The following is a 22,102-nucleotide window of genomic DNA, read 5'->3' on the forward strand; positions in this document are numbered from 1 at the left end:
TGTTTCCAACCCTTTAAACTCCGGAGTTAAACCTTCAGCCTCTTTAGATGCTGGTATTTTAAACTCTGCTAAATACATTTTCAATTAATGTTCTGACTGGTAAATTATCCTCTTAAAACTATTCCAGGACAACGGTGAACAAACATGAGTGGGAGTGTGCAATTCAATTAAAGGTCCCATCATATCAGATTGATTCAATTACAACTCTGGAAAATGGCATAAATCAAGACTAGAATAAAAAGTACTGCATCTGTAGGCTCTGTGTAAATTGACAATTAATAAACTGAGTTCAAAGTGCAGCATAGTTCAAATACTTTTTTTTTAAGAAAAGGAGACCCTGCCAGTCTTATGTGCTACTACAACAAGATTGACAGAGACCCTTCAGTTAATTTGGAGATTGCCACTTTTAATATTTTGCATTTTGTAAATTCTTTTGCGAACAATCATCTTCCTATTCCTTAGACTTTAAAGAGAATTAAGAAATGTGCCCTTGTTTTTTTTAAAAAATGATGTGGTTTACCTTGTTGTTATTCAACTTCTCTTAAAAACAAATGGTCTATAGTGTTTTATAAAGGGGATGCCAGAAATAGCTTTATGGTCTTCATGGTGTAAGTCTTTGAAGATTTCTGTCTGAACCCAGCCTTAAGGGGACCAAAGACCAACTATAAGGAGACCACAGTCTATGAACAAGAGGAGAAAGCATAATTGTCCTTTCTCTAAACAATTTAACACCAACTTAAAAGGATAGAGATTTAATGAAAACATAAATGACTGAATCCACTAATACCATTCCCACTGAAGTTATCAAGATTTCCAAACCACAAAATGAGAGGATTAGGTCCCAGTAACTCCTATAGCTATAACAGGAATAGGATAGGAAGGATGTTTGTTTTTTCTTGCTCTCCCATCCGTTCTTCCCTCCCTCTCCCCCATTTCACTTCCCTCTCCCTCACATTCTCTCTCTCTCTCTCTCTCTCTCTCACTCACTTCTAGTACCAAACAACTTTATAAAACCCATTCACTTTTATAAACGTTATTTTCAGCGTGCCGAGCCATATCAAATCAATAGTATTTGCTGAGCACTTACTATGTGCAGATCTCTGTACTAAGTGCTTCGAAGAGTACAGTACAATAGAAATAGCAGATATGTTCCCTGCCTATCACGAGCTTGTAGTCTAGATGGGGAGACAGACATTAATAAGGAGATCAGACTAAACCAAATTCCAGTTTTTACCATTCAACTAAAATGCTCTGTTACTTGTCCACTAGTTACTTTCTCCTTTCGATCTAGCTACTGGGATGATGCCATATTGAAGGAGGAGGTTTAATGGTTCTAGGTCCAAGACTTTCTTACCTACACTGCAAGGGTTCACCTGCTTTCCATCTTTATTCCCTTTTCTATCAGAAATAAGTTGATCCCTCTGGGTTGAATTTAATTCAAACCTGGCTCTGTACTAAGCTTTAGGTGTTCTCAAAATCAATTTTACCTGTAATATTTTAAAATTTGTCTCTCAATGAGAAGACATCAATTAACCATCCTTGCACAGGGCAGCAAGTATCACATTAGATCACTCATTATCCCGGGGTCTCATCATGTCCCCATTTAGGGCAGAATCAGTTTGGAGAAATTGTTTTCCCATGCTGATTCTCTTCAATGAACTGTCAAAATACTGAATTCCATCAAACCAAACCTAGGATTTGTGTTTAGGCATTGAGCAGGCAAGTAGTATTTATATCAATGCAGGAAATTTTCAGAGTAGTCACAGTCCCCTTGTTTTATTAGTTAGTCTTGATGGCAGTAGTCCTTGTCTGGGATAGACTCTTTCTCAATGGATTATTTAATTATCTGGTAGATTTTATCAAGCATATATTTTGGAGGGGATGCTCTTAACCAGAAAACCCTTAAACTATTCCTTGAATTCCTTGAATTAAAATATACTTTAATACTAGATGTGATAGATATTACTGGTTTAAATGTTCACAGTTCCTGTATCTATTTTCATTTTTCAGTACAAGATAACTTGGAATTAACAGACTCACCATCGAGGATATTTTAGCAATCAGAAGTTATTTCACACTGGTCAGACCTTTCAAAATGAGCTAGAAACACTGTGAGGTTTTAATCTGTGCAATTCCCAAATAAAGTGTTCATAATGAAAATATATTGCAAAAGATCTTTCTGGACACCTTTTTACCATGCTATAAAAATCTTCACAAATAAAAATCACACCAAGCCCTGACAACCACACTAAGTTGAATAAATAACTTTTTCAGGAAAAAAAATGTTAGTGAAATATTGCTTTATCATATACTTTATTGAATACAAATTGGCTTGTCATTTTGTGGGTTTGTATATGAATCTATGCACTTTACTTTTATCCAGAATACAAAAAGGTTGGGTAGAATATTCCTGCAGAGTCCAGTAAGGAGTCACTGGACTCAATCACTGCCTGAACGGAAACTTCATGGGAAAATTTCTAGAGATTTTCCTACCCTCATCTGTCTTAGTGTGGAAACTAGCACCACTGCTCTTACTCCTCTGGGAGCATATCTTTCCTACGAGCCTGATCTCGAGAAGAAATGCCCTGATTACTTTGCATTTCTAGCATCCAAACCAATGCACTAAAAGAACGAAGAGGAATCACAGTCCTTAGCTGTGAAACACAACCCAAGAATGACAAGTAAACCGAAAGCTTACCCTTCCATGGTCATTGGAACCAAACATCTACAGAGCTATTTTTACTCTTAACTATGAGAGTTGGTAAGGGGAGTTCTCAAGGAAGTTTCTGGGAGGAAAGTCCTTTCATTCATTATTGCTTTTCTCCTCAAGAGGCACATTAATTCCATCTCTGCTATGTCTGATTTGTCGTGGGCGCTGGCTTTGCCTGGACAGACACACCTTTTATGCTGGTGCCGGAGTGTCTGGGAAGGTTTCTTTTCCTTATTCCTTGTACCAAATGTTGAGATTTGGAAGCGATGACTCTCATTTGGGGGTGGAGGGGAGGGGGAAGAGTAGAGGGAAGTCCAGAAAGTTGCACTGGGCTTTAGGGCAGTAGTTGTTTTCAAGAAAGACTCTTCCTACACAAATCAGGACACACTTCCAAGACTAGTCCAAGACAGACCATAAGATAACCGGGCTGCACTGAAATGTTGCTGCCCCTTTACTTTACAGACCCACACAGTCAATGAAACCAAACCAAACTAAAAAACGACCAGTGACAAAACAAATGAAACAATAAATGTTGGATCTTTAAGAGGGCAGGGCATACATCCACACTGTGTGGGATTTCTACATGCCACCATTTCCTGCAACGGCCTGCTTGCCTGCTCCTGATTTTCTGGTGATGGACCTCTCCATCAGATTCTTCTCATCTACTACTTTATGCGGCTTGCCGAAAACATAGGTTAGGTGGATTTTCTACATTACTTAGGAGGTCATTAAAAAAAACCCATAAGAAGAAATTGGGGATAACAATCCAAGTCCTAAAGGTCTTGCTCTCTGCCATCCATTTGTGGTAACCCATCACTAAACTGCGTTAACAAAATGTCTGACAGCTGAGAAAATGTATAAGCCATAAGCATCTACAAATGGAAGAGGACCCAGCACGGAACATGATGCCAGACCCTTTCAACCTTCGTGTCCCTAGTCTCCCAGGCCAACATGAAGACATATCTGTCAGCCATGGAGTTGGGTTACCTTCAGGCAGCCGGGAGGACAAGAGGGGCGTTTCTAGCCTCGCTCTCCCGTCAGACAAGGTGAGATGATGGTGATGAGGATGACGATGCCCTTTTGCGTTAACACTGTGAGGGGGATTCAGTCCTGCTGAATCAGGGGGTAGCTCAGAGACCCAGCTCTTACACTTGGAAGGACTCAGGTAGTAGCATTGCCTCAAACAAGCATGTGCCTCCGACGGTGAAGTGCCAAGTGGTCAGATCGGGAAAAGCTGCGATCGCAGTCCACACACTTGAATGGCTTCACTCCCGTGTGTTTGCGGTAATGCCTCGTCAGTTCGTCCGAGCGAGCGAACTTCCAAGTGCAGCCTTCCCAAGTACACTTGTAAGGTTTTTCGCCTGGGAGGAAGGAACATGAGAAGAAGTTATTTTTCATCCAGCATTCTCAATCATCTCATACCTCCTTGCCTGACAAGCTTCATTAATTAGCCAAGGGGGGAGTTCTTTCTTGGGCTTCGTGGTGATTCTTCACTGATAAAGAACAGAAGAGCAGTTTTTAGTAACAGTAGTTTTAGCAGCAGCAGTAATAATAATGATAATACCAATGATAACTAGTATAATTTTCATTTTTGTTCAGCGCTTACTATGGGCCAAGTACTGTAGTAAGCGCCGGGGTACAAGATTATCAGGTCCCACATGGGGCTCACAATATAAGTAGGAAGGAGAACAGATATTTAATCCCCGTTTTGCAAATGAGGGATCTGAAGCAGAGAAGTTAAGTGACTTGCCCCAAGCCACACATCAGAAAAGTAGCAGAGCTGGGATTAAAACCCAGATCCTCTGACTCTCATGGTCTAGTGGAAAGATCATGGACTTAGGAGTCAGGGGATCTGAGTATTTATTTCGGCTCCTCCACGTGTCTGTTGAGTGATTTTAGGCCACTCGCTTAACTACTCTGTCCCTCAGTAAAATGGAGATTAAGACTGTGAGCCCCATGTGGGACATGGACTGTAAAAAGCTTGATTATCTTGTATCTACCCCAGTGCTTAGTACAGTACTTGGCACGCAGTAAGCGCTGAACAAGTAGCATTTAAAAAAAAGAAAAAAAACAACTGAAAAACCACCTCCACCAGCACCAAAAAACATTCATTTAAGCATGAATAAAACATTATTCATTAAGCACTGGGGAAGTACAAAACATCAAGTGGTATACTCCTTCCCTGTTTTCTCTTGGACCAGAGATGTTCAGATGAGACTACTAAATTCTGAGAAACAGCATGACAGTGAAAAGAACATGGGCTTGGGAATCAGAGGTCGTGAGTTCTAATACTGGCTCCACCACTTACCAGCTGTGTGACTTTGGGCAAATCATTTAACTTCTCTTTGCCTTAGTTACCTCATCTATAGAATGGGGCTTAAGACTGTGAGCCCAACCTGATTCCCTTGTAACCACCTCAGTGCTTAGAACAGTACTTGGTACATAATAAGCACTTAAATACGATGGAATGAAAGAAAAAATACCATCATTATTATTAAATTCTTTGATTGTATACTTTCAAAATTGAATTCAAATCCTGGCTCAGCCACTTGTCAGCTGTGTGACTTTGGGCAAGTCACTTAATTTATCTGCGCCTCAGTTATCCCATCTGTAAAATGGAGATTTAGACTGTGAGCCCCACATGGGACAACTTTATCACCTTGTATCTTCCTCAGCGCTTAGAACAGTGCTTTGCACATAGTAAGTGCTTAACAAATGCCATTCATATAATATAATTCAGACTTCCTCACTGAAGGCAGGAAAATTTACTGAAAGGGATGGTAGTAATACAGTATGTATTTTCTAATTTAATTAAGGCATTTGGTAAGTGCTCACTATTTACAAAAACACTGTGCTAGGCGCTAGGGTAGATACAAGATAATCAGCACTGTGTCAAATAGAAACTCCTTAGCACTGGCTTTAAAGCACTCAATCATCATTTTCACACCCCCTCCAAACCAGTCTTGCCTTGCTATAAACTCTTTATGGGCAGGGAATGTGACTGCTAATTCTAAAGTGCTTATCACAGTGCTCTGCATATAGTAAGCGCTCAATAAATACAGTTGATTGATTGATTGAATCCCCATTTCACAAATTAGGAAACGGAGGGACTAAGAAGTTAAGTGACTTGCTCAGAGTCACACAGGCAAGTGGCAGATCTGTGAATAGGACCCAGCTCCTCTGACTCCTAGGCCCATGCTTTCCTCAATTTCTACCATAATATATATGGTATTTGTCTACGCTTACCATGTGCCAGACACTGTGCTAAGGGCTGGGTATATACAAGCTAATCAGGTTGGACCTACTCCATGTCTTTTTTTTTCGGTATTTAAGTACTTACTGTGTTCGTTTTATGATATTTAAATGTTTACTATGTGCCAGGCACTGTTCTAAGCACAGCATAGAGACAAGCTGATCAGGTTGGACACAGTCCCTTTCCAACATGGGGTTCACAGTCTTAATCCCCATTTTAGGGAAGCAAAGTTCCTATGTGCCTGGCACTTTATTAAGTGTGGGGTAGATACAAGCTAACCAGGTTGGACATAGTTCATGCCCCACATGGGGCTCAAAGTCTTAACCCCCATTTTAACAAGTCATAAACCGACAAGGAGTAGTGAATGTCAGCTGGGACAGAGACCTGCCAAGGACTCTGAGCTCTCTCTGCCATTAGAACTACTGTCTACCATATTCCTGCCAAGACTCTGGCATTTCATTCTCTAACTGCTGCAGCCAAGAAACAGTCATTTCTTCATTTTCTCCCTTCCCCAGCATCCTGGCCTAAATCCACAAAGGAGAACCCAGAAGAGTTGTGGCTGTCCCACCCCCAGGTGACAATGACCCAGACCCAGATTTTTGCATATCAACAGCTGCCTGCCTTCACATCAACCCAGCCTCTGAATTACTCCTAAATTCTCAAATCTTCATTCTCAAGGACCCAAAGACCTGTGTTCAATTCAGCAGTTTACTGAGGAAACCAGAAGCATTTTCCCAGAACACCCTCTCCTCCCCCTCCATCCAAACCCTCCCCACCCTTTGCACTGCTCCAATCCCTATTCCCAAACCCATCCCTCTTATCCTTGATTCTATTTATCTTGATTCTATTTATTCCTATTGTTCTTGTCTGTCTCTCTCCCCCGATTAGAGTGTAAGCCCATCAAAGGGTAGGAACTGTATCTGTTACCGATTTGTACATTCCAAGCACTTAGTATAGTGCTCTGCACATAGTAAGCACTCAATATATACTATTGAATGAATCCTGTCCCAGTGACACCCCTCATCCCCCTCCCCCTTGTGCTGGTCCCCATCAACTCACTCCCAGTCAATTCCTCTCCACTCCTCGTGCCATCCCCTCCACCAGAATCCCCCAGCTCTCCTCCCCTCCCAATCTCAGCCAAATATGGTTTGTGGAATCTCAGTTCCATCATGGAAAAGCTTCCATTCAACCTTGAGCTGTTCCAACCCACTTGCTCCTCCTCCTCATCATCACTGGAACCTGACTCTCCCCAGATAACAGTCTCCGCTGCTGCTCTCTCTAGAGGGGTCCTCATCATCACCTACTCCCCAGGACTTACTGGGTGACTGCTTTCAATCATGGTCATGTTTCCCCTATCCTAAAAAAACCCTCCCTTGACCCCACAGCTCTCTCCAGTTATCTCTCCATCTCCCTCCTACCATTCCTCTCCAAACTCCTTGCTCTCTTACATTCCTCTCCCCCAGTTCTCTCCTTGACCACCTCCAATCTGGTTTCCATACCTTTTGCTCCCCAGAAAATCGCCCTTTCAAAGCTCACAAATTATCTCCTTGTGAAATCCAGTGGCCTCTACTCTATCCTAATCCTCCTCGACCTCTCAGCTGCCTTTGAAACTTTAGACCACCATCTCCTGGAAACATTATCCAACTTCGACTTTATTGACCCTGTCTTTTCTCCTGCTACCTCTTTGGCCGATCATTTTCAGTCTCTTTCACAGGCTCCTCCTCTGCTTCCCATCTAATTGTGGGTGTCTCTCAAGGTTGAGTTCTGAGTCCCCTTCTATTCTCCATCTATACCCATCCCCTTGGAGAACTCATTCACTCCCATGGCTTCAACTACCCCTCCCTGCATATGACTCCCAAATCTACCTTTCCATCCCTGATCTCTCTCCTCCCCTGCAGACTCACATTCCCTCCTTCCTTCAAGATATCTCTACTTGGATGCCCTGCCATCAGCTCAAATATAGCAAGTCTAAAACAGAACTTTTCATCTTCCCACCCAAAGGCCCGCCCTTCCCCTGACTTTCCCAACACTGTACACAGCACCCCCACCTTTCCTGTCCGACAAGCCCATAACATTGGCATTATGCTTGACTCGCTCATTCAACCCACATATTCAGTATATTACTAAATCCTATTAGTTCAACCTTAACAACATTGTTAAAACCCGCCCTTTCCTCTCCAAACTGCTATCCCTTTCATCCAAGCACTTATCTGATCCTACCTTGATTATTGTATCAGCCTTCTTTCTGACCTCCCTGCCTCCTGTCTATCCCCACCCCAGGACATACTTTACCCTGCCACCTGCATCATTTTCCTACAAAAACAGTCAGTCCATGTTTTCACACTCAAAAACCTCTAGTGATTGACCATCCATCTGCACATCAAAAAGAAGCTCAGCATTGGTGTTAAAGCACTCAATCTCTTAGCCCCCTCCTGTGTCATCTTGCTACTCTCCTACTACAGCACAGGCCTTCATGCTTTGTTTCTCTAATGCAAACCTACTCACTGTACTTTGATCTCATCTAGCTTACTGCTGATCTCATGCACATATCTTCCTGCCTAATACACCCTCCCTCCTCATATTTGACACAATTATTCTCCCCACATTTAAAGGCTTATTGAAAGCACATCTCCTCCAAGAGGCCTTCCCTAAGTGCTCATTATTTCTTTTCCCACTCCCTTCTCCATTCCCTTGACTTGCATGGCACAGTGGATAGAGCACAGGCCTGGGAGTGAGAAGGTCAAGGGTCCTAATCCCGTCACTTGTCTTCTGTGTGACTTGTCCAGGCCTCAATTCCCTCATCTGTAAAATGGGGATTAAGACTGTGTACCCCATATGGACAAGGACTGTGTCCAACCCAAGTACAGTGTCTGGCACAGAGTAAGTGCTTAACAAATACCACTACTATTATTATTATCACCACTCCCAGCAGCCCAGCACTTTATATATATCCATAATTTATTGATATTAATGTCTGTCTCTCCCTCTAGACTGTTAACTCATTGTGGGCAGGCAATTCATTCAATCGATCATATATGTGTAATGTGTTTTATATTGTTGTGCTGTACTCTCCCAAGCACTTAGTATAGTGTTCTACAGTAAGCACTCAATAAATGCAATTGATTGACTGATTTACAAATGAGGTAACTGAGGCACAGAGAAGGGGAGTGACTTGCCTAAGATCACATAGCAGCTTTACGGGAAGAGCCAGAATTAGAACCCAAGTCCTCCGATTCCCAGGTCCATGCTTTTTCCTCTAGACAACACTGCTTCCTATGCAGTAAAACTTGATTTTTTATCTTCCTGCCTCCATTTCCCTTTTATCCTGCTTATTTGCTAAATTGTATCACCACAAAAACTTCTTTTGATCTTTACACTAACAATACTTGAGAGGACTTCACAAATATCTTCATTCTAGTGAGTTCATACAGACTAGAAATGGACTATCTGCCATTTGCTAAGCTTAAAAGAATTCCCTTGAGGAACTAAACAAGCATCTTTGGAAACTCATCAAAAGTACTGTAGCTGTAGTTTCCAAACCAACCAGTTGATATTCAGGGGTACCAGCCAAAAAAAAATCCTTTCATGTAATTATTTTGGTATCTATATTTGAAACTGTGCATGTTTATTCACATTCTGTCTTATTTCTTATTTAGACTTACATCATTTTAAGCTCGATTAAATATAGGAAACAAACTACACTTATCATGAACTCTCTTACAATGCTTCATTCTTTCTTTACTATCCCCACCATCTCAATCACATCTTCAACTCAGTTATTTATGGATTTATCTTTTAAAAAATTTGTTATTGATATTTTTATGCTCATTTTCAGCAAATAAATTGTTGAAACACTATATTACACAAGGCAAGGTCCTTAACAAGATTATAGAAGCAGTGAGACCTAGTGGAAAGAGCATGGGCCTGGAAGTCAGATAGTAATAATAATCGTGGCATTTATTATGCATGCACTATGTGCCAAGCACTATATTCAGCCCTGGGGTGGATACAAGATAATCAGGTTGGACATGGTGAAAGGATCTAGAAAATAATACCTGTTCTGTCACCTGTCTGTTGAGTAACCTTGGGCAAGTCACTTAACTTTACACTGCCTGTTTCCTCATCTGTCCCAATACCTGGTTTCTCTCTCTCTTAAAAAGTGCACTGTGTGAGGCAAAGATCATGTTTGACCCGATTCTCTTATATCTATACCAGTGCTTAATACAAATACCACAATTAGTCTTATTATTATTATCAATGATGAAGGTAATAATAATGATCATAATATTATTGTTACATTTGAATGGTGAATCCCCTATCTGAGAAGATAAAGAATAGAATATAGATCTTCTAATTCCTAAAAATGTCTTCTTTCCACTGGGAGTTGAAGATGCTTCAAAGGTTTCAGGGATCTAAATCCTCGCAGAACAAATACACTTTCAGCTTCAGCTAATCTGGTCAGAGATTTAAGAGTCCACAGTGCTGCTCTCCAAAAGAAAGGCATAGTTCAGTTCCAAACTACCATGTATCACACTCAACATAGCAGTAGAGCACATACAGAGTATATGGTATAAGGAAGTACTGACTTTGGACACCTCAGAGAAGAAAATGAGGTCTGTGTGTTTAATGGATTAGTATAGCTTTGGAGCATTATCAGAGAACAAAGAGTGATTTTTCATACCTGAAAAAACACCCAAAGGTCACCCAGTATCAAACTAGAGTTGTGTGCTGAAGAAGAAATGTCAGACTAAGTCACAAGGTCTAATTTTCTTGTGGAGAATAAAAATCTCCTGAACATGAAGAAATTGAGAAGTCCAGCAGTTATTCCCAGAAGGGAGAACTGCTCAGGCATTTCAAACTAATTTAGAACATATAATGACGATGATTGTGGCATCTGTAAAGTGCTTATTATGTGCCAGGCACTGTACTAAACACTGGGGTAGATACAAGCAGATTGGGCTGGACACAGTCTCTGACCCACATGAGCTCACGGTCTTAATTCCCATTGCACTGCTGAGATAGCTGAGGCCCAGAGAAGTTAAATAATTTACCCAAGCTCACACAGCAGACATGTGGCAGAGCCAGGATTAGAACCCAAGTCCTTCTGACTCCCAGGCCCTAGCTCTATCCACTAGGCCACTCTGAGGGGATAGAGTATCTCTTATTGAAAAATTACTCAGGGTACCTAGATAAGGAGAGAAAAGTGTCGTAGGTCAAATGTAGCAAGGACTGTTCAACTTGCTACATGTGTGAGGGTGGTCCCTTTCGAGCCAAAAGACTTGGAATTCACTTTCATTGGAAGCAGCAGGTGGAGAAGACCTTGGGGACTGAGGTCAGTTTGAGGGCCTCCAAGAGGTTTGGATTGCTACTCTGTAGTCAATGGATAGAGTATGGATTTTTTGGAATTTAAAACACTAATGATTTGAAAGCTAGTTACTGGCATTTCTTCCTACTTTTTGAAGGAGGGCTTAATAGGGCTAGCCTTTAGAAATGATTAAAAAAAAGAATTGGGGATTTATTTCATCTTTGTAATAAACAATTTTGCTGGTCCAGGAGTTGGGAGGAGGGTGCATAACAAATGTCTCTTCAGGGTAAGTCAATCAGTTAGTGGTAAATGTGACTGATTGACTGCAATTTATGAGCACTTACTATGTGCAGAACACTGTACTAAGCCCTTGGGAGAGTACAATACAACAGCTGGTGGTGAAGGGGTAGAATGGCAGAAATTGTGCATCTGGTCATTTCTCACAGGAGGGGGAAAGCAGGAGAAAAATCAAAGGTTCGCTTTGAGGAGTGGAAGAAGGGGTGACTTGTCATGGCAGCAGCAGAGGCTTTCTCTTGTCATTGACTTTCCCAGCCCCCGGGAGGCTGACTTCCCAGGAATGGGGAAAGTGGGAAATGAGGAGGGGCAACAGAACTCTCTGCTGTGGGAGAAGTGGGGGAAATACAGAAAGGGCGATGGGTAGAGTGGAAGCAAGCATAGAAGAAGCACAGAGACATAACACAAATTTTGGGGGGATTTGCGTGAATGAAATAAAATGGGTAGGTGAGTAGATATCAGGATAAAATTTTGGTAAAACCTGAAACCCAAATTCCCCAACTGTGGGATTCTGTTTGGACCAGAATTACATGGAGGCAAGCAGCCTAACTTTGCCGAACAATTACTTGAACCAGCAGAACTGTGGTCCTGGAAGGGACCAGTTCTAACTGAAATAAATCAGAGTGTCTCATCTGGAACTCAACTGACCATTAAAAAAATCAAGGGGGGGAAAGGTGGTGGGGTAAACAAACTTAAAGCAGTGAACATTGCAATTACTTGTAGCTATGGGGAAAGATAAGATCGAGGAGGAGGAATGTAATCCATTTGGTAAAATGAGATTCAAATTTGATTTGAATCCATATTAGTTTTTTTATAATTTATGTATTAATTATGGCATTCTCTGCCATGTATCATTTATCATTTATGTAAAATACATTAAATTTGTATTATATTGTGCTCTCCCAAGCGCTTAGTACAGTGTTCTGAGCACACTAAGTGCTCAACAAATATGATTGATTGATTTATAGATCCCATTCACTTCAGTTATTTATGATGGCGTCCCTTTTCTCCATTAACACAAATAGTCAGGAATACACTCCTACAGTGATTCCTGGGGGTCTTTTGGTTGGGATTTAAGGTTTAGCTCTCCAAGAGCATCACAGCTACGTGAATGTATTTATATTAGATCAGAGAAGTCACATAATAAGATATCGACTTCACTTAATGGGAAGTGAAATAGAGAAGCTGACCCTCCTTGATGACCTTTCCATGCCACCTTCCTCACTCTTTCCTTTCTCTTTCAACTCTTCTCTTGCTTCCCCCTGCATCACACCTTTTAAGATTGTTTCTCTGTTTATCTGCATGGGACTCTCTCTTCATCACCTGCTCCTCACTGCCATTCCATAATGGAGCATCCTGATGTAAACTTGAAACAGGAAGAGATTTGCGCATTTTGAAATATAGGTGCCATTCATTTTATATATCTATAATTCTATGTATTTATAATTAATACCTGTTTATTTGTTTTGATGTGTACATATCTATAATTCTATCCACATTGATGCTATTGATGCCTGTTTATTTTGATATGTCTCTCTCCCCTTCTAGATTGGGAGCCTGTTGTGGGCAGAGATTGTCTCTCTTTGTTGCTGAATTGTATTTTCCAAGTGCTTAGTACAGTGCTCTGCAAACAGTAAGTGCTCAATGAATATGATTAATTGAGTGAATTTTAACTCAAAATGCCTGATTCATGTTTTGTCATCCTAATTGTAGAGGAGGCAATTTCATTTGATCACTCAGTGGTAGTTTTGAACACTTACTGTGTGCAGAGCACTGTACCAAGCCGTTCAGAGAGTAAAATGCTACAAAGTTGAAAGACACAATTCCTGGGCACCAAGAGCTTACAGACTAAAGGAGATAGACATTTAAAAATATGCATCATAATAATGATAATAGCGTTGGTATTTGTTAAGTGCTTACTATGTGCCAAGCACTGTTCCAAGCACTGGGGTAGATACTAGGTGATCAGGTTGTCCCACCTGGGGCTCACAGTCTTAATCTCCATTTTAGAACTGAGGTAACTGAGGCCCAGAGAAGTTACATGACTTGACCAAAGTCACACAGCTGACAAGTGGCGGAACTGGGATTAGAACCCTTAACCTCTGATTCCCAAACCTGGGCTCTTTTCACTAAGCCACCACGCTGCTTCTTATGTATGTACATGCCAGTGCTTAGCACATAGCTAGCACTAAATATATATATTTGATATAAATACAAATATATAAACATATGAAATATATAAAAATATAATATATTAACTAAGCTCCATATAAAAATATAATATATTAACTAAGCTCCTTATCTTCCCTCCCAAACCCTGTCATCTCCCTGACTTCCCAATCACTGTGGACAGCACTATCATCCTTCCCGTCTCACAGGCCTGCAATCTTGGTGTCATCCTTGACTCTGCTCTCTCATTCACCTCTCATATCCAATCCATCACCAACACCTGCCAGTCTCACCTTCACAATATCGCCAAGATCTGCCCTTTCCTCTCCATCCAAATGGCTATCGTGCTGGTACAAGCTCTCATAATATCCCAACTGGATTATTGTGTCAGCCCTTTCTCAGATCTCCCTTCCTCCTGTCTCTCCCCGCTCCAGTCTATTCTTCATTCTGCTGCCTGGATCATCTTCCTACAGAAATGCTCTGGGCATGTCACTCCCCTCCTCAAAAACCTCCAGTGGTTGCCTATCAACCTTTGCATGAAACAAAAACTCCTCACTCTTGGCTTCAAAGCTCTCCATCCCCTTGCCCCTCCTACTTCACCTCCCTTCTCTCTTTCTGCTGCCCACCCCGTACACTCCGCTCCTCTGCTGCTCACCTCCTCACGGTCCCTGGTTCACGCTTGTCCCGCCATCGACCCGCCCAAAACCTACCGCTGTTCTGGAATGCCCTCCCTCCTCACATCCGTCAAACTAACTTTCTTCCCCTCTTCAAAGCCCAACTGAGAGCTCACCTTCTCCAAGAGGCCTTACCAGACTGAGCTCCCCTTTTCCCTCTGCTTCCCCTCCCCTTGCTCCCACCCTCTGCCCCTTCCCCTTCCCCCTTCTTTTCCCCTCAGCACTGTGAACATTTGTAAATATTATTCATTACCCTATTTATTTTGTCAGTGACGTGTACATACCCTTGATTCTATTTATCGTGATAATGTCTTGTTTTTTTTGTTCTGTTTTGCTTTGCTGTCTCCCCCATTTAGACTGTGAGCCCATCACTGGGCAGGGATTGTCTCTATCTGTTTCCGAATTGTACATTCCAAGCTCTTAGAACAGTGCTCTGCACATAGTAAGGGCTCAATAAATACTATTGAATGAATGAATATTTTTATGGCATTTATTAAGCGCTTACTATGTGCCAAGCACTGTTCTAAACTCTGGGGTAGATACAAGGCAAATCAGGTTGTCCCTTGTGGGGCTCACAGTCTTAATCCCCATTTTACAGATGAGGTAAGTGAGGCACAGAGAAGTTAGATGACTTGTCCAAAGTCACACAGCTGATAAGTGGCAGAGTCGGGATTAGAACCTATGCCCTCAGACTCCCAAGCCCAGGCTCTTTCCACTAATCCACGCTGCTTCCCCCAAATAAAGTTAACTATTTAGTGCTTGCTATGTGCCAAGCACTGTACTAAGCACTGGGGCAGGTACAAAGTAATTGGGTCAGACAATGTCCCTCTGCCACTTGGGGCTAGCAATCTAGATAGGAGGAAGGACAGGTCTTTAATTCCCAATTTACATGTGAGGAAATAGTCATGGAAATTGAGTGATTTGCCCAAGTAAAATGTGTATAAAAAGTCAAAATAGTACAGTTCTTCCCTCACTTATTATTATCAAACTGAATACTAACAAGTCACACTGAATCATACCACACCTATGCCGGTTGGCTCTAGGGCTGGGAGTCACCAATTGAAATCTGGAAAGATAAATTCGTTTTGGGATGATGTCCAAAATAACATGTAATATGTAGGGACTGCCCCACAGTATTTTATGCTGAAGAGTCCAATCCAAGTAGTTCTTGGATATCACTGGAGATTATAGATTTTATAAAAATGCAAGAAAAAACCCTACTTTTCCATAATGTTTCAAAAAAAATATAGTGACAATGTAAGTCACTTTTCCTCTGAGCATAGGATTAAAAAATAGCTGTAGATGCACTACAGAGCTTTTAGGTACTTCATTTTGCAGTAATACAGGCGTTGGTGTAAATCTCCCTCAATCTTTCTTCTTCATTTCTTCATTTTTCATGGTATTTGTTAAGTGCTTCCTATGTGCCAGGCACTGTACTAAGTACTGGGGTAGATACAAGATAATCAAGTTGGACACAATGCATGTCCCACACGGGGCTCGCAATCTTAATCCCCCTTTTACAGATGAGGTAACTGAGGCACAGAGAAGCTAAGTGACTTTTCCAAGGTCACACAGCAGACAAGTCAGGGAGCCTGAACTAGAACCCAGTACCTACTGACTCCCCAGGATCATGCGCAATCCGTTAGGACATACTGCCTCTTCAGTAAAATTCCTCAGCATATAGTGAACAATCCATAATAAAAGATATTGCAGTCTCCTCCCCTTACCCATCCCAACACCCCACTCCCTCCCTGTACTCTAGCCCCCTGCCCGCCCCACAGCACTTGTGTGTATATATGTACATGTTTATAATTTTATTTATTTTACTAATGATGTGCATATATATATATAAATGATGCTATTGATGCCTGTTTACTTGTTTTGATGTCTCTCTTGCCCCTTTTAGACTGTGAGCCCATTGTCTGTGTTGCTGAATTGTACTTTCCAAGTGCTTAGTATAGTGCTCTGCACACGGTAAGAGCTCAATAAATACCAATGAATGTATGAAGTCACTGTACAAGTTTGAAGAAGTTTTGTTGCCTCAGTGGTTTCATCCAATCCATACTTCATCACGGTGGGACAGCAGTTAGGGAAACAATCAGAGATAGGGAAATGTCTCCTGGGGGTCTACCAGTGATGTTGAAGGTTTCTTCCCCAAGAACATTTTAGGGCATCTTAAGGGATGGAGAGATAGGCAGGAATCCTATAAAATAGCCAGCTCACCTGGTTGACAAAGACCACAAATGCTATCGAGGAGGCTCCACTAACTGTCATCCGCTGACAGAGGGCTCTACTGAATAGCAGTGGCACTATGTCGCACTCCTGAATGTAAAATTCTCATGGGCATTTCACAAATCACAGCATCCCATCTGCCAACTCATTTGTCATACCCACAGCCCTAGGGGTACAGGACTGGCTGCGGTGAGAGATAATAAGTGGGTCTGAACACATCACTAGGCAGGTTTTTGGTCCCGAAATACTTATCACTAGACCCAGGGTCATTCATTGTTTAAGAAGGGGACATCATCACTGGGGGCAGTAAAATATATAAAGGTGATCGAGAAAATTATCCTGTTTAACTCCAAATGGAATTTGGGTAAGCTAGGTGGACCCAGGTGAGATGTTTTCCTGGTTGTAATTGATTAGGGGAGTGCCCCTATCTTTCTTCCTGGACGAGGCTGTCATCGCTATTAAGGGGGAACCCTGAGTTTCAAAAAACCACAATACATAGAATCTGGAGCCACACCACATACTAATTCCTGGCATAGCACAGAATTTAAAACCATCATCTGACATGTTGTCCAAGTAGCACAGAGAATGTAATTCTCCCCACCTCCACTCCCCTCCAATAATTTCCATCTTTACTTAATTCTGGGTACTTTTGTCTCCCTCCAGAATCCTAAATCGACTCCTTTCCTTCCATTCGCTCCCAACTGCTCCCAGTAAGTCAAGAAATGCTGAAAACTCACCCCACTCCAGGCCCCTGCCAGTCTATAGTTGTTTCATGAGCAGCAAACACATCAGCAGCAGCAAACACACATGGAGACAGGGGATGACGTTAATATCCGCAGCCTTGGGAGGAGAAGGAGGGAGAGAGGAAGAAGGGGGAGAAGAAGAAGACGGGGACAGGAGGGGTGCGGTCATGGTGGTGATTTAACTAGAAGATCAGGGCTGCTCAGAGTCCCAGGGTCCAAGCAGGGGCCCAGAAGTGGCCTAGGGAGGTAGAGTCTGGGCAACCTGTGATCTGGGGGCCAGAGAGTGCAGCCAAGCCGAGAGTCATGATGCATCTGGGCCCCGGCGGCAGTCCGGACGGAGATCCAGGTATCCGGCAATGAGTGGAAATCTTGGTGGCAGGATGAGAGGAAGAAAGGGGTGGACAGAAATGAAACTTGAGTGCAGTGGGAATCAGAAACCTCTCTAGGAAAATGGAGGGGAAAAGCCAAAGAGCAAGGGGTGGTGGAGAAGAACTTACTTTTTGGTTGCCTGTAGGTCTCAGGAATCAGTCAATCAATCAGTGGTATTTATTGATTGCTTACTGTCTGAGAGTTGTGATGTAAGGAACGGGAACATAAATTACATTTAAGTCTATGGGAAAATGAGTTCAACAAACTGATAGTTTACAAAAGCCTACATTTGTGAGGTACATGTAAAATAAAAATCCTGAGGTGTGCCTCATTCTAAGGTACGTATAGATATCCAGCCGGTGGTTAAGTGTGACAGCTTGTGGAGAAGTATATATGTCTATATAGATTTAGAGAGAGATCCATACATATAAAAGACCAGAGACTCAGTTTTAAGGCTCACCATCTTGACATGTGACATCATTACATCAGGCTGCACACACCTCAACATGATGACTTCAATCAGTGAGCTGCTTGGCTGTGTTCTAGCAGCAGCTGTGGCTACTAACAGTAGATGAGAGAAGTGGGGAAGAAAGAAAAATAAATGAGTGCAAAGGAAAGGAAGAAAGGAGGGAAAGGAAAGGGAGGAGAAGCAATAGAACCAGGTACTGGCAGAGATTAGTCTCCTATCCCTTCCCTCAATCCATCAATATATCAATCATATTCACTGAACGCTTACTGTTTGTAGAGCACTGTACTAAGTGGAGAGTACACTATAATAATTAATGGACATATTCCCTGCCCACCACAAGCTTACAGACTGGAGGGGGAGACAGATATGTACGGAAGTGCAAACCACATGGGAAGTTAACTTCCCCAAGGAAATGAGTATCAAATGAGAACTACAGTGGGCTCAGAAGTGGCCTTTGTTAAGTCACTATTCTGTGAAAAATTCTACTTGGTGCTGGTTATTTGTCTATGGAAATAGACTGTTAAACTAAATAGTGGTGAATGAAGCAAGGTTTTCCCTAAGAAATCAAGGTACACTGAATTAATGCCTCCCCATGATCCAAAGAACTGATAAAAATTCCATAAATGTATTTAGAAAAGATGGGTTCAATATAGTTAATACTACTTATGTTTTTTCCATTGTTAATAATAATAATAATAATAATGTTGGTATTTGTTAAGCGCTTACTATGTGAAGAGCACTGTTCTAAGCACTGGGGGAGATACAGGGTAATCAGGTTGTCCCACGTGAGGCTCACAGTCTTCATCCCCATTTTACAGATGAGGTAACTGAGGTACAGAGAAGTTAAGTGACTTGCCCACAGTCACACAGCTGACAAGTGACAGAACCGGGATTCAAACCCATGACCTCTGACTCCCAAGCCCGGGCTCTTTCCACTGAGCCATGCTGCTTCTCTACCAAAACTATATGATGAATTTAAGCAATTAAATGTTGAAGTGCTCATTTCAAAATGTCTTCACTAAAAGCTTTGCATAACACAGTAACAGAAAATTTAAGCTCACAATTAGAAGAGGTCAATAACTGTATGTGTGGTTTGTATGTATCCAAACCATGCATACACACATATATGCACCTATGTATTTGAACTTTATATATACACACACACATATTTATATACATACACACATATATGATTTATATATAATGGGTGCAATGTGGGTGTCATGCTATATTAAAACATACATTCCTACCGAGCAGGGGTTTTATTATGTGTATATGCTTTATAGGTAAATACATACATTTAAGTGTCCTAGAGAAAAAACATGTAGCTCATGGAACAATTCAGCATTTCTTAATATTTCATCTTGAGAAGCTTCTAGGATTCATATGGGAGTTCTTAAGGCCAGAAGATGTTGATGGAAATAAAGACAAGAAATCAAAGTGGGAGGATGTGGAAAAGAAAGGAAGAAGGAAAAGTTAGGAAAGGGGATTTGGGAAGCGTATTCTGAAGGATAAAAGGAATTTGAGGCAGAAGACAGGATGACAGAGCAGAGGCCAAAGATATTGCAAAATTTTAAAAAATACTTGCTGTGGAACATAAGAGCCAGGGCTAAGCGGATTTAAAAATGGGAAACAGAATGAAATTTAGTTTGATTCCAAAATGGATTATGGCAGAGAAAGCTTACAAAACTAGAAGTCCAACAAATCGGAGGTGTAGAAACTCTGTCAACCTCCTCGCTGACCTTCCTATCTCTCTCCACTCTTCTGACTGGTTCATTTGACTACAAGACCGTTTAGTCCACGTTTCCCCACTCCTCGAGAACCTCCAGTGGTTGCCCATCCACCTCTGCATCAAGCTGAAACTCCTTACCATTGGCTTAAAGTACTCAATCAATTTTCCCCTGCACCTTACGCCTCTGGTTTCCTACCACAACCCTCTCCACACACTTCACTCCTCTAAAATCAGCCTACACACTAAGAAATCTCACCACCAACCCCTCACCCACATGCTGCCTTGGGTCTGGACCTCCCCATCATAACTGACAGACCATTACTCTCCCTACCATCCAGGTTTTTTTAAAAATCACATCTCCAAGAGGCCTTCTCCAACTAAACCCTAATTTCTTCTTCTCCCACTCCCTTCTGGGTCATCCTCGCAGTTGGATTTTCACCCTTTATTCACCCTAAACACAGCTCACAGCAGTTATGTACATATACATAATATATTTCTTTATATTAACGTCCATCTCTCCCTCTAGACCTGAAAGCTCTTTGCAGACAGCAAACGTGTCTACCAACTCTGTTACACTGTACTCTCCCAAGCACTTAGTACAGTGTTCTGCATACGATAAACGCTCAAAAAATATGATTCATTGATTACTGTGAAATCTTCGAGTCACCACTGCCCAGCTCCAAGCCCTCATTTCCTCATCTGTTAAACTCAAGTGTAAGTCCCAAGCAGAATGGTCTAGTGGATAGAGCACAGCTCTTGGAATCAGAAAGATGTGGGTTCTAATTCCGGCTCTGCCACTTGTCTGCTGTGTGACCTTGGACTAGTCACTTCACTTCAGCTACCTCATCTGTAAAATGAGGATTAAGATTAAAATGGGATTATTGTGCCCAAACTGTACCTACCTCAACGTTAAATATAGTTCCTGGTACAAAGTAAGTGCTTAACAAATACAGTAATAAAAGAAGTATGAAACATGGGCACGCTCCTCATACACCAACCAGCAAATCAAGATCTGTGGAATAGTCCCTTCGAGAATTCTCTCCCTACCCCCAATTCCACCTTGGGGGGCTGGAAATGTCCTATTTTTCTGGGGGCACCCTTGGACTGACCAGGAAGTAATTGATGATAGTGATCACTGGGACCAGTGAAAAATCCACCTTTTTAAACTGCATCAATACTGCCAAGGCAAGTTTTAAAAACTGTTATGGATATGTTGTCTTAGCTGCAGCAGCTGCTTCCTTTCATTTTTTAAATGCATACTAAATTATACATTTTTATTTTCAAGCAATTAAACTGTGAAGCTGGCAATTATAAAACAAACCTGACAGATAGCAATACCAAATTACAATCAATAACTTTACCTCACAGGGATGGTGTGAAGATGAACCAATAGAACTGATTATAAGTAACAGAAAATGATACAGGGATAAACAGCAAAAGACAGAATAACGAACAAGGGAAACTGTTTCAGAAATGAATTTAGCTAAATCAGTAGGAGGTGGATTTTCCATGATTTTTTTTTTCCAATGAAAAGAACTGGCCTGAAGAGAAAAGTCAGATGTCTCATCAGGGACTGTTTGCAGCTGTTCTGTGTTGGGTTAAACAACAGGGATATTAAACACTATTTCCATTAAATATTTAAGGGGGAATTGTAGAATATGGACAAGATGCATTTAACTGGGGTCCTTTAAAGCTATCATTAAAACGATAGAGTCTCTGATTTTCAGATTCATTACAGAATAAAATCAAAACTATTCCTCTTAATTTCCTAAATCATGGAACAATTACAATTATTTTAAAAATAATCTAAACCCATAACCCAAATAAAATCACCTCCATTTTCTATCTTCCAGCAGCTCCAGAACAAAGCTACACAGGACTGGGAATGTAAATCAAGCTTCCCTCCCAGAGTGTTTCTGTGTTGTTCTGCCAGCAACAACTTTAGAACTATACTAAGCAAAGTGCTTATTGCAGTGCTTTGCACACAAGAAGTGCTCAATAAATACAATAGAATGAGTGAATGAATGAATTTATTCATTCAATAATATTTATTGAGCGCTTACTATGTACAGAGCACTGTACTAAGTGCTTGGAATGAACAAGTCGGCAACAGATAGAGACAGTCCCTGCCATTTGACGGGTTTACAGTCTA

General features: G+C 41.5%; 1 protein-coding gene across 2 annotated transcripts in view; it reads right to left on the reverse strand.

The window, feature by feature from the left end:
- Positions 1-1,127: 1,127 nt before the first annotated feature.
- The window catches only part of KLF12 (Kruppel like factor 12), a 440,849-nt gene continuing 419,874 nt past the window's right edge, over positions 1,128-22,102 (reverse strand). For both annotated transcript variants that reach the window (XM_029057478.2, XM_039911204.1), the window contains one exon: positions 1,128-4,071. In XM_029057478.2, the coding sequence (XP_028913311.2) occupies positions 3,890-4,071 (182 nt within the window). In that variant the 3' untranslated portion in view covers positions 1,128-3,889. The remainder of the gene's footprint in view (positions 4,072-22,102) is intronic.

Source organism: Ornithorhynchus anatinus, chromosome 2 (assembly GCF_004115215.2).
Source record: "Ornithorhynchus anatinus isolate Pmale09 chromosome 2, mOrnAna1.pri.v4, whole genome shotgun sequence".
Taxonomy (NCBI): Eukaryota; Metazoa; Chordata; class Mammalia; order Monotremata; family Ornithorhynchidae; genus Ornithorhynchus; species Ornithorhynchus anatinus.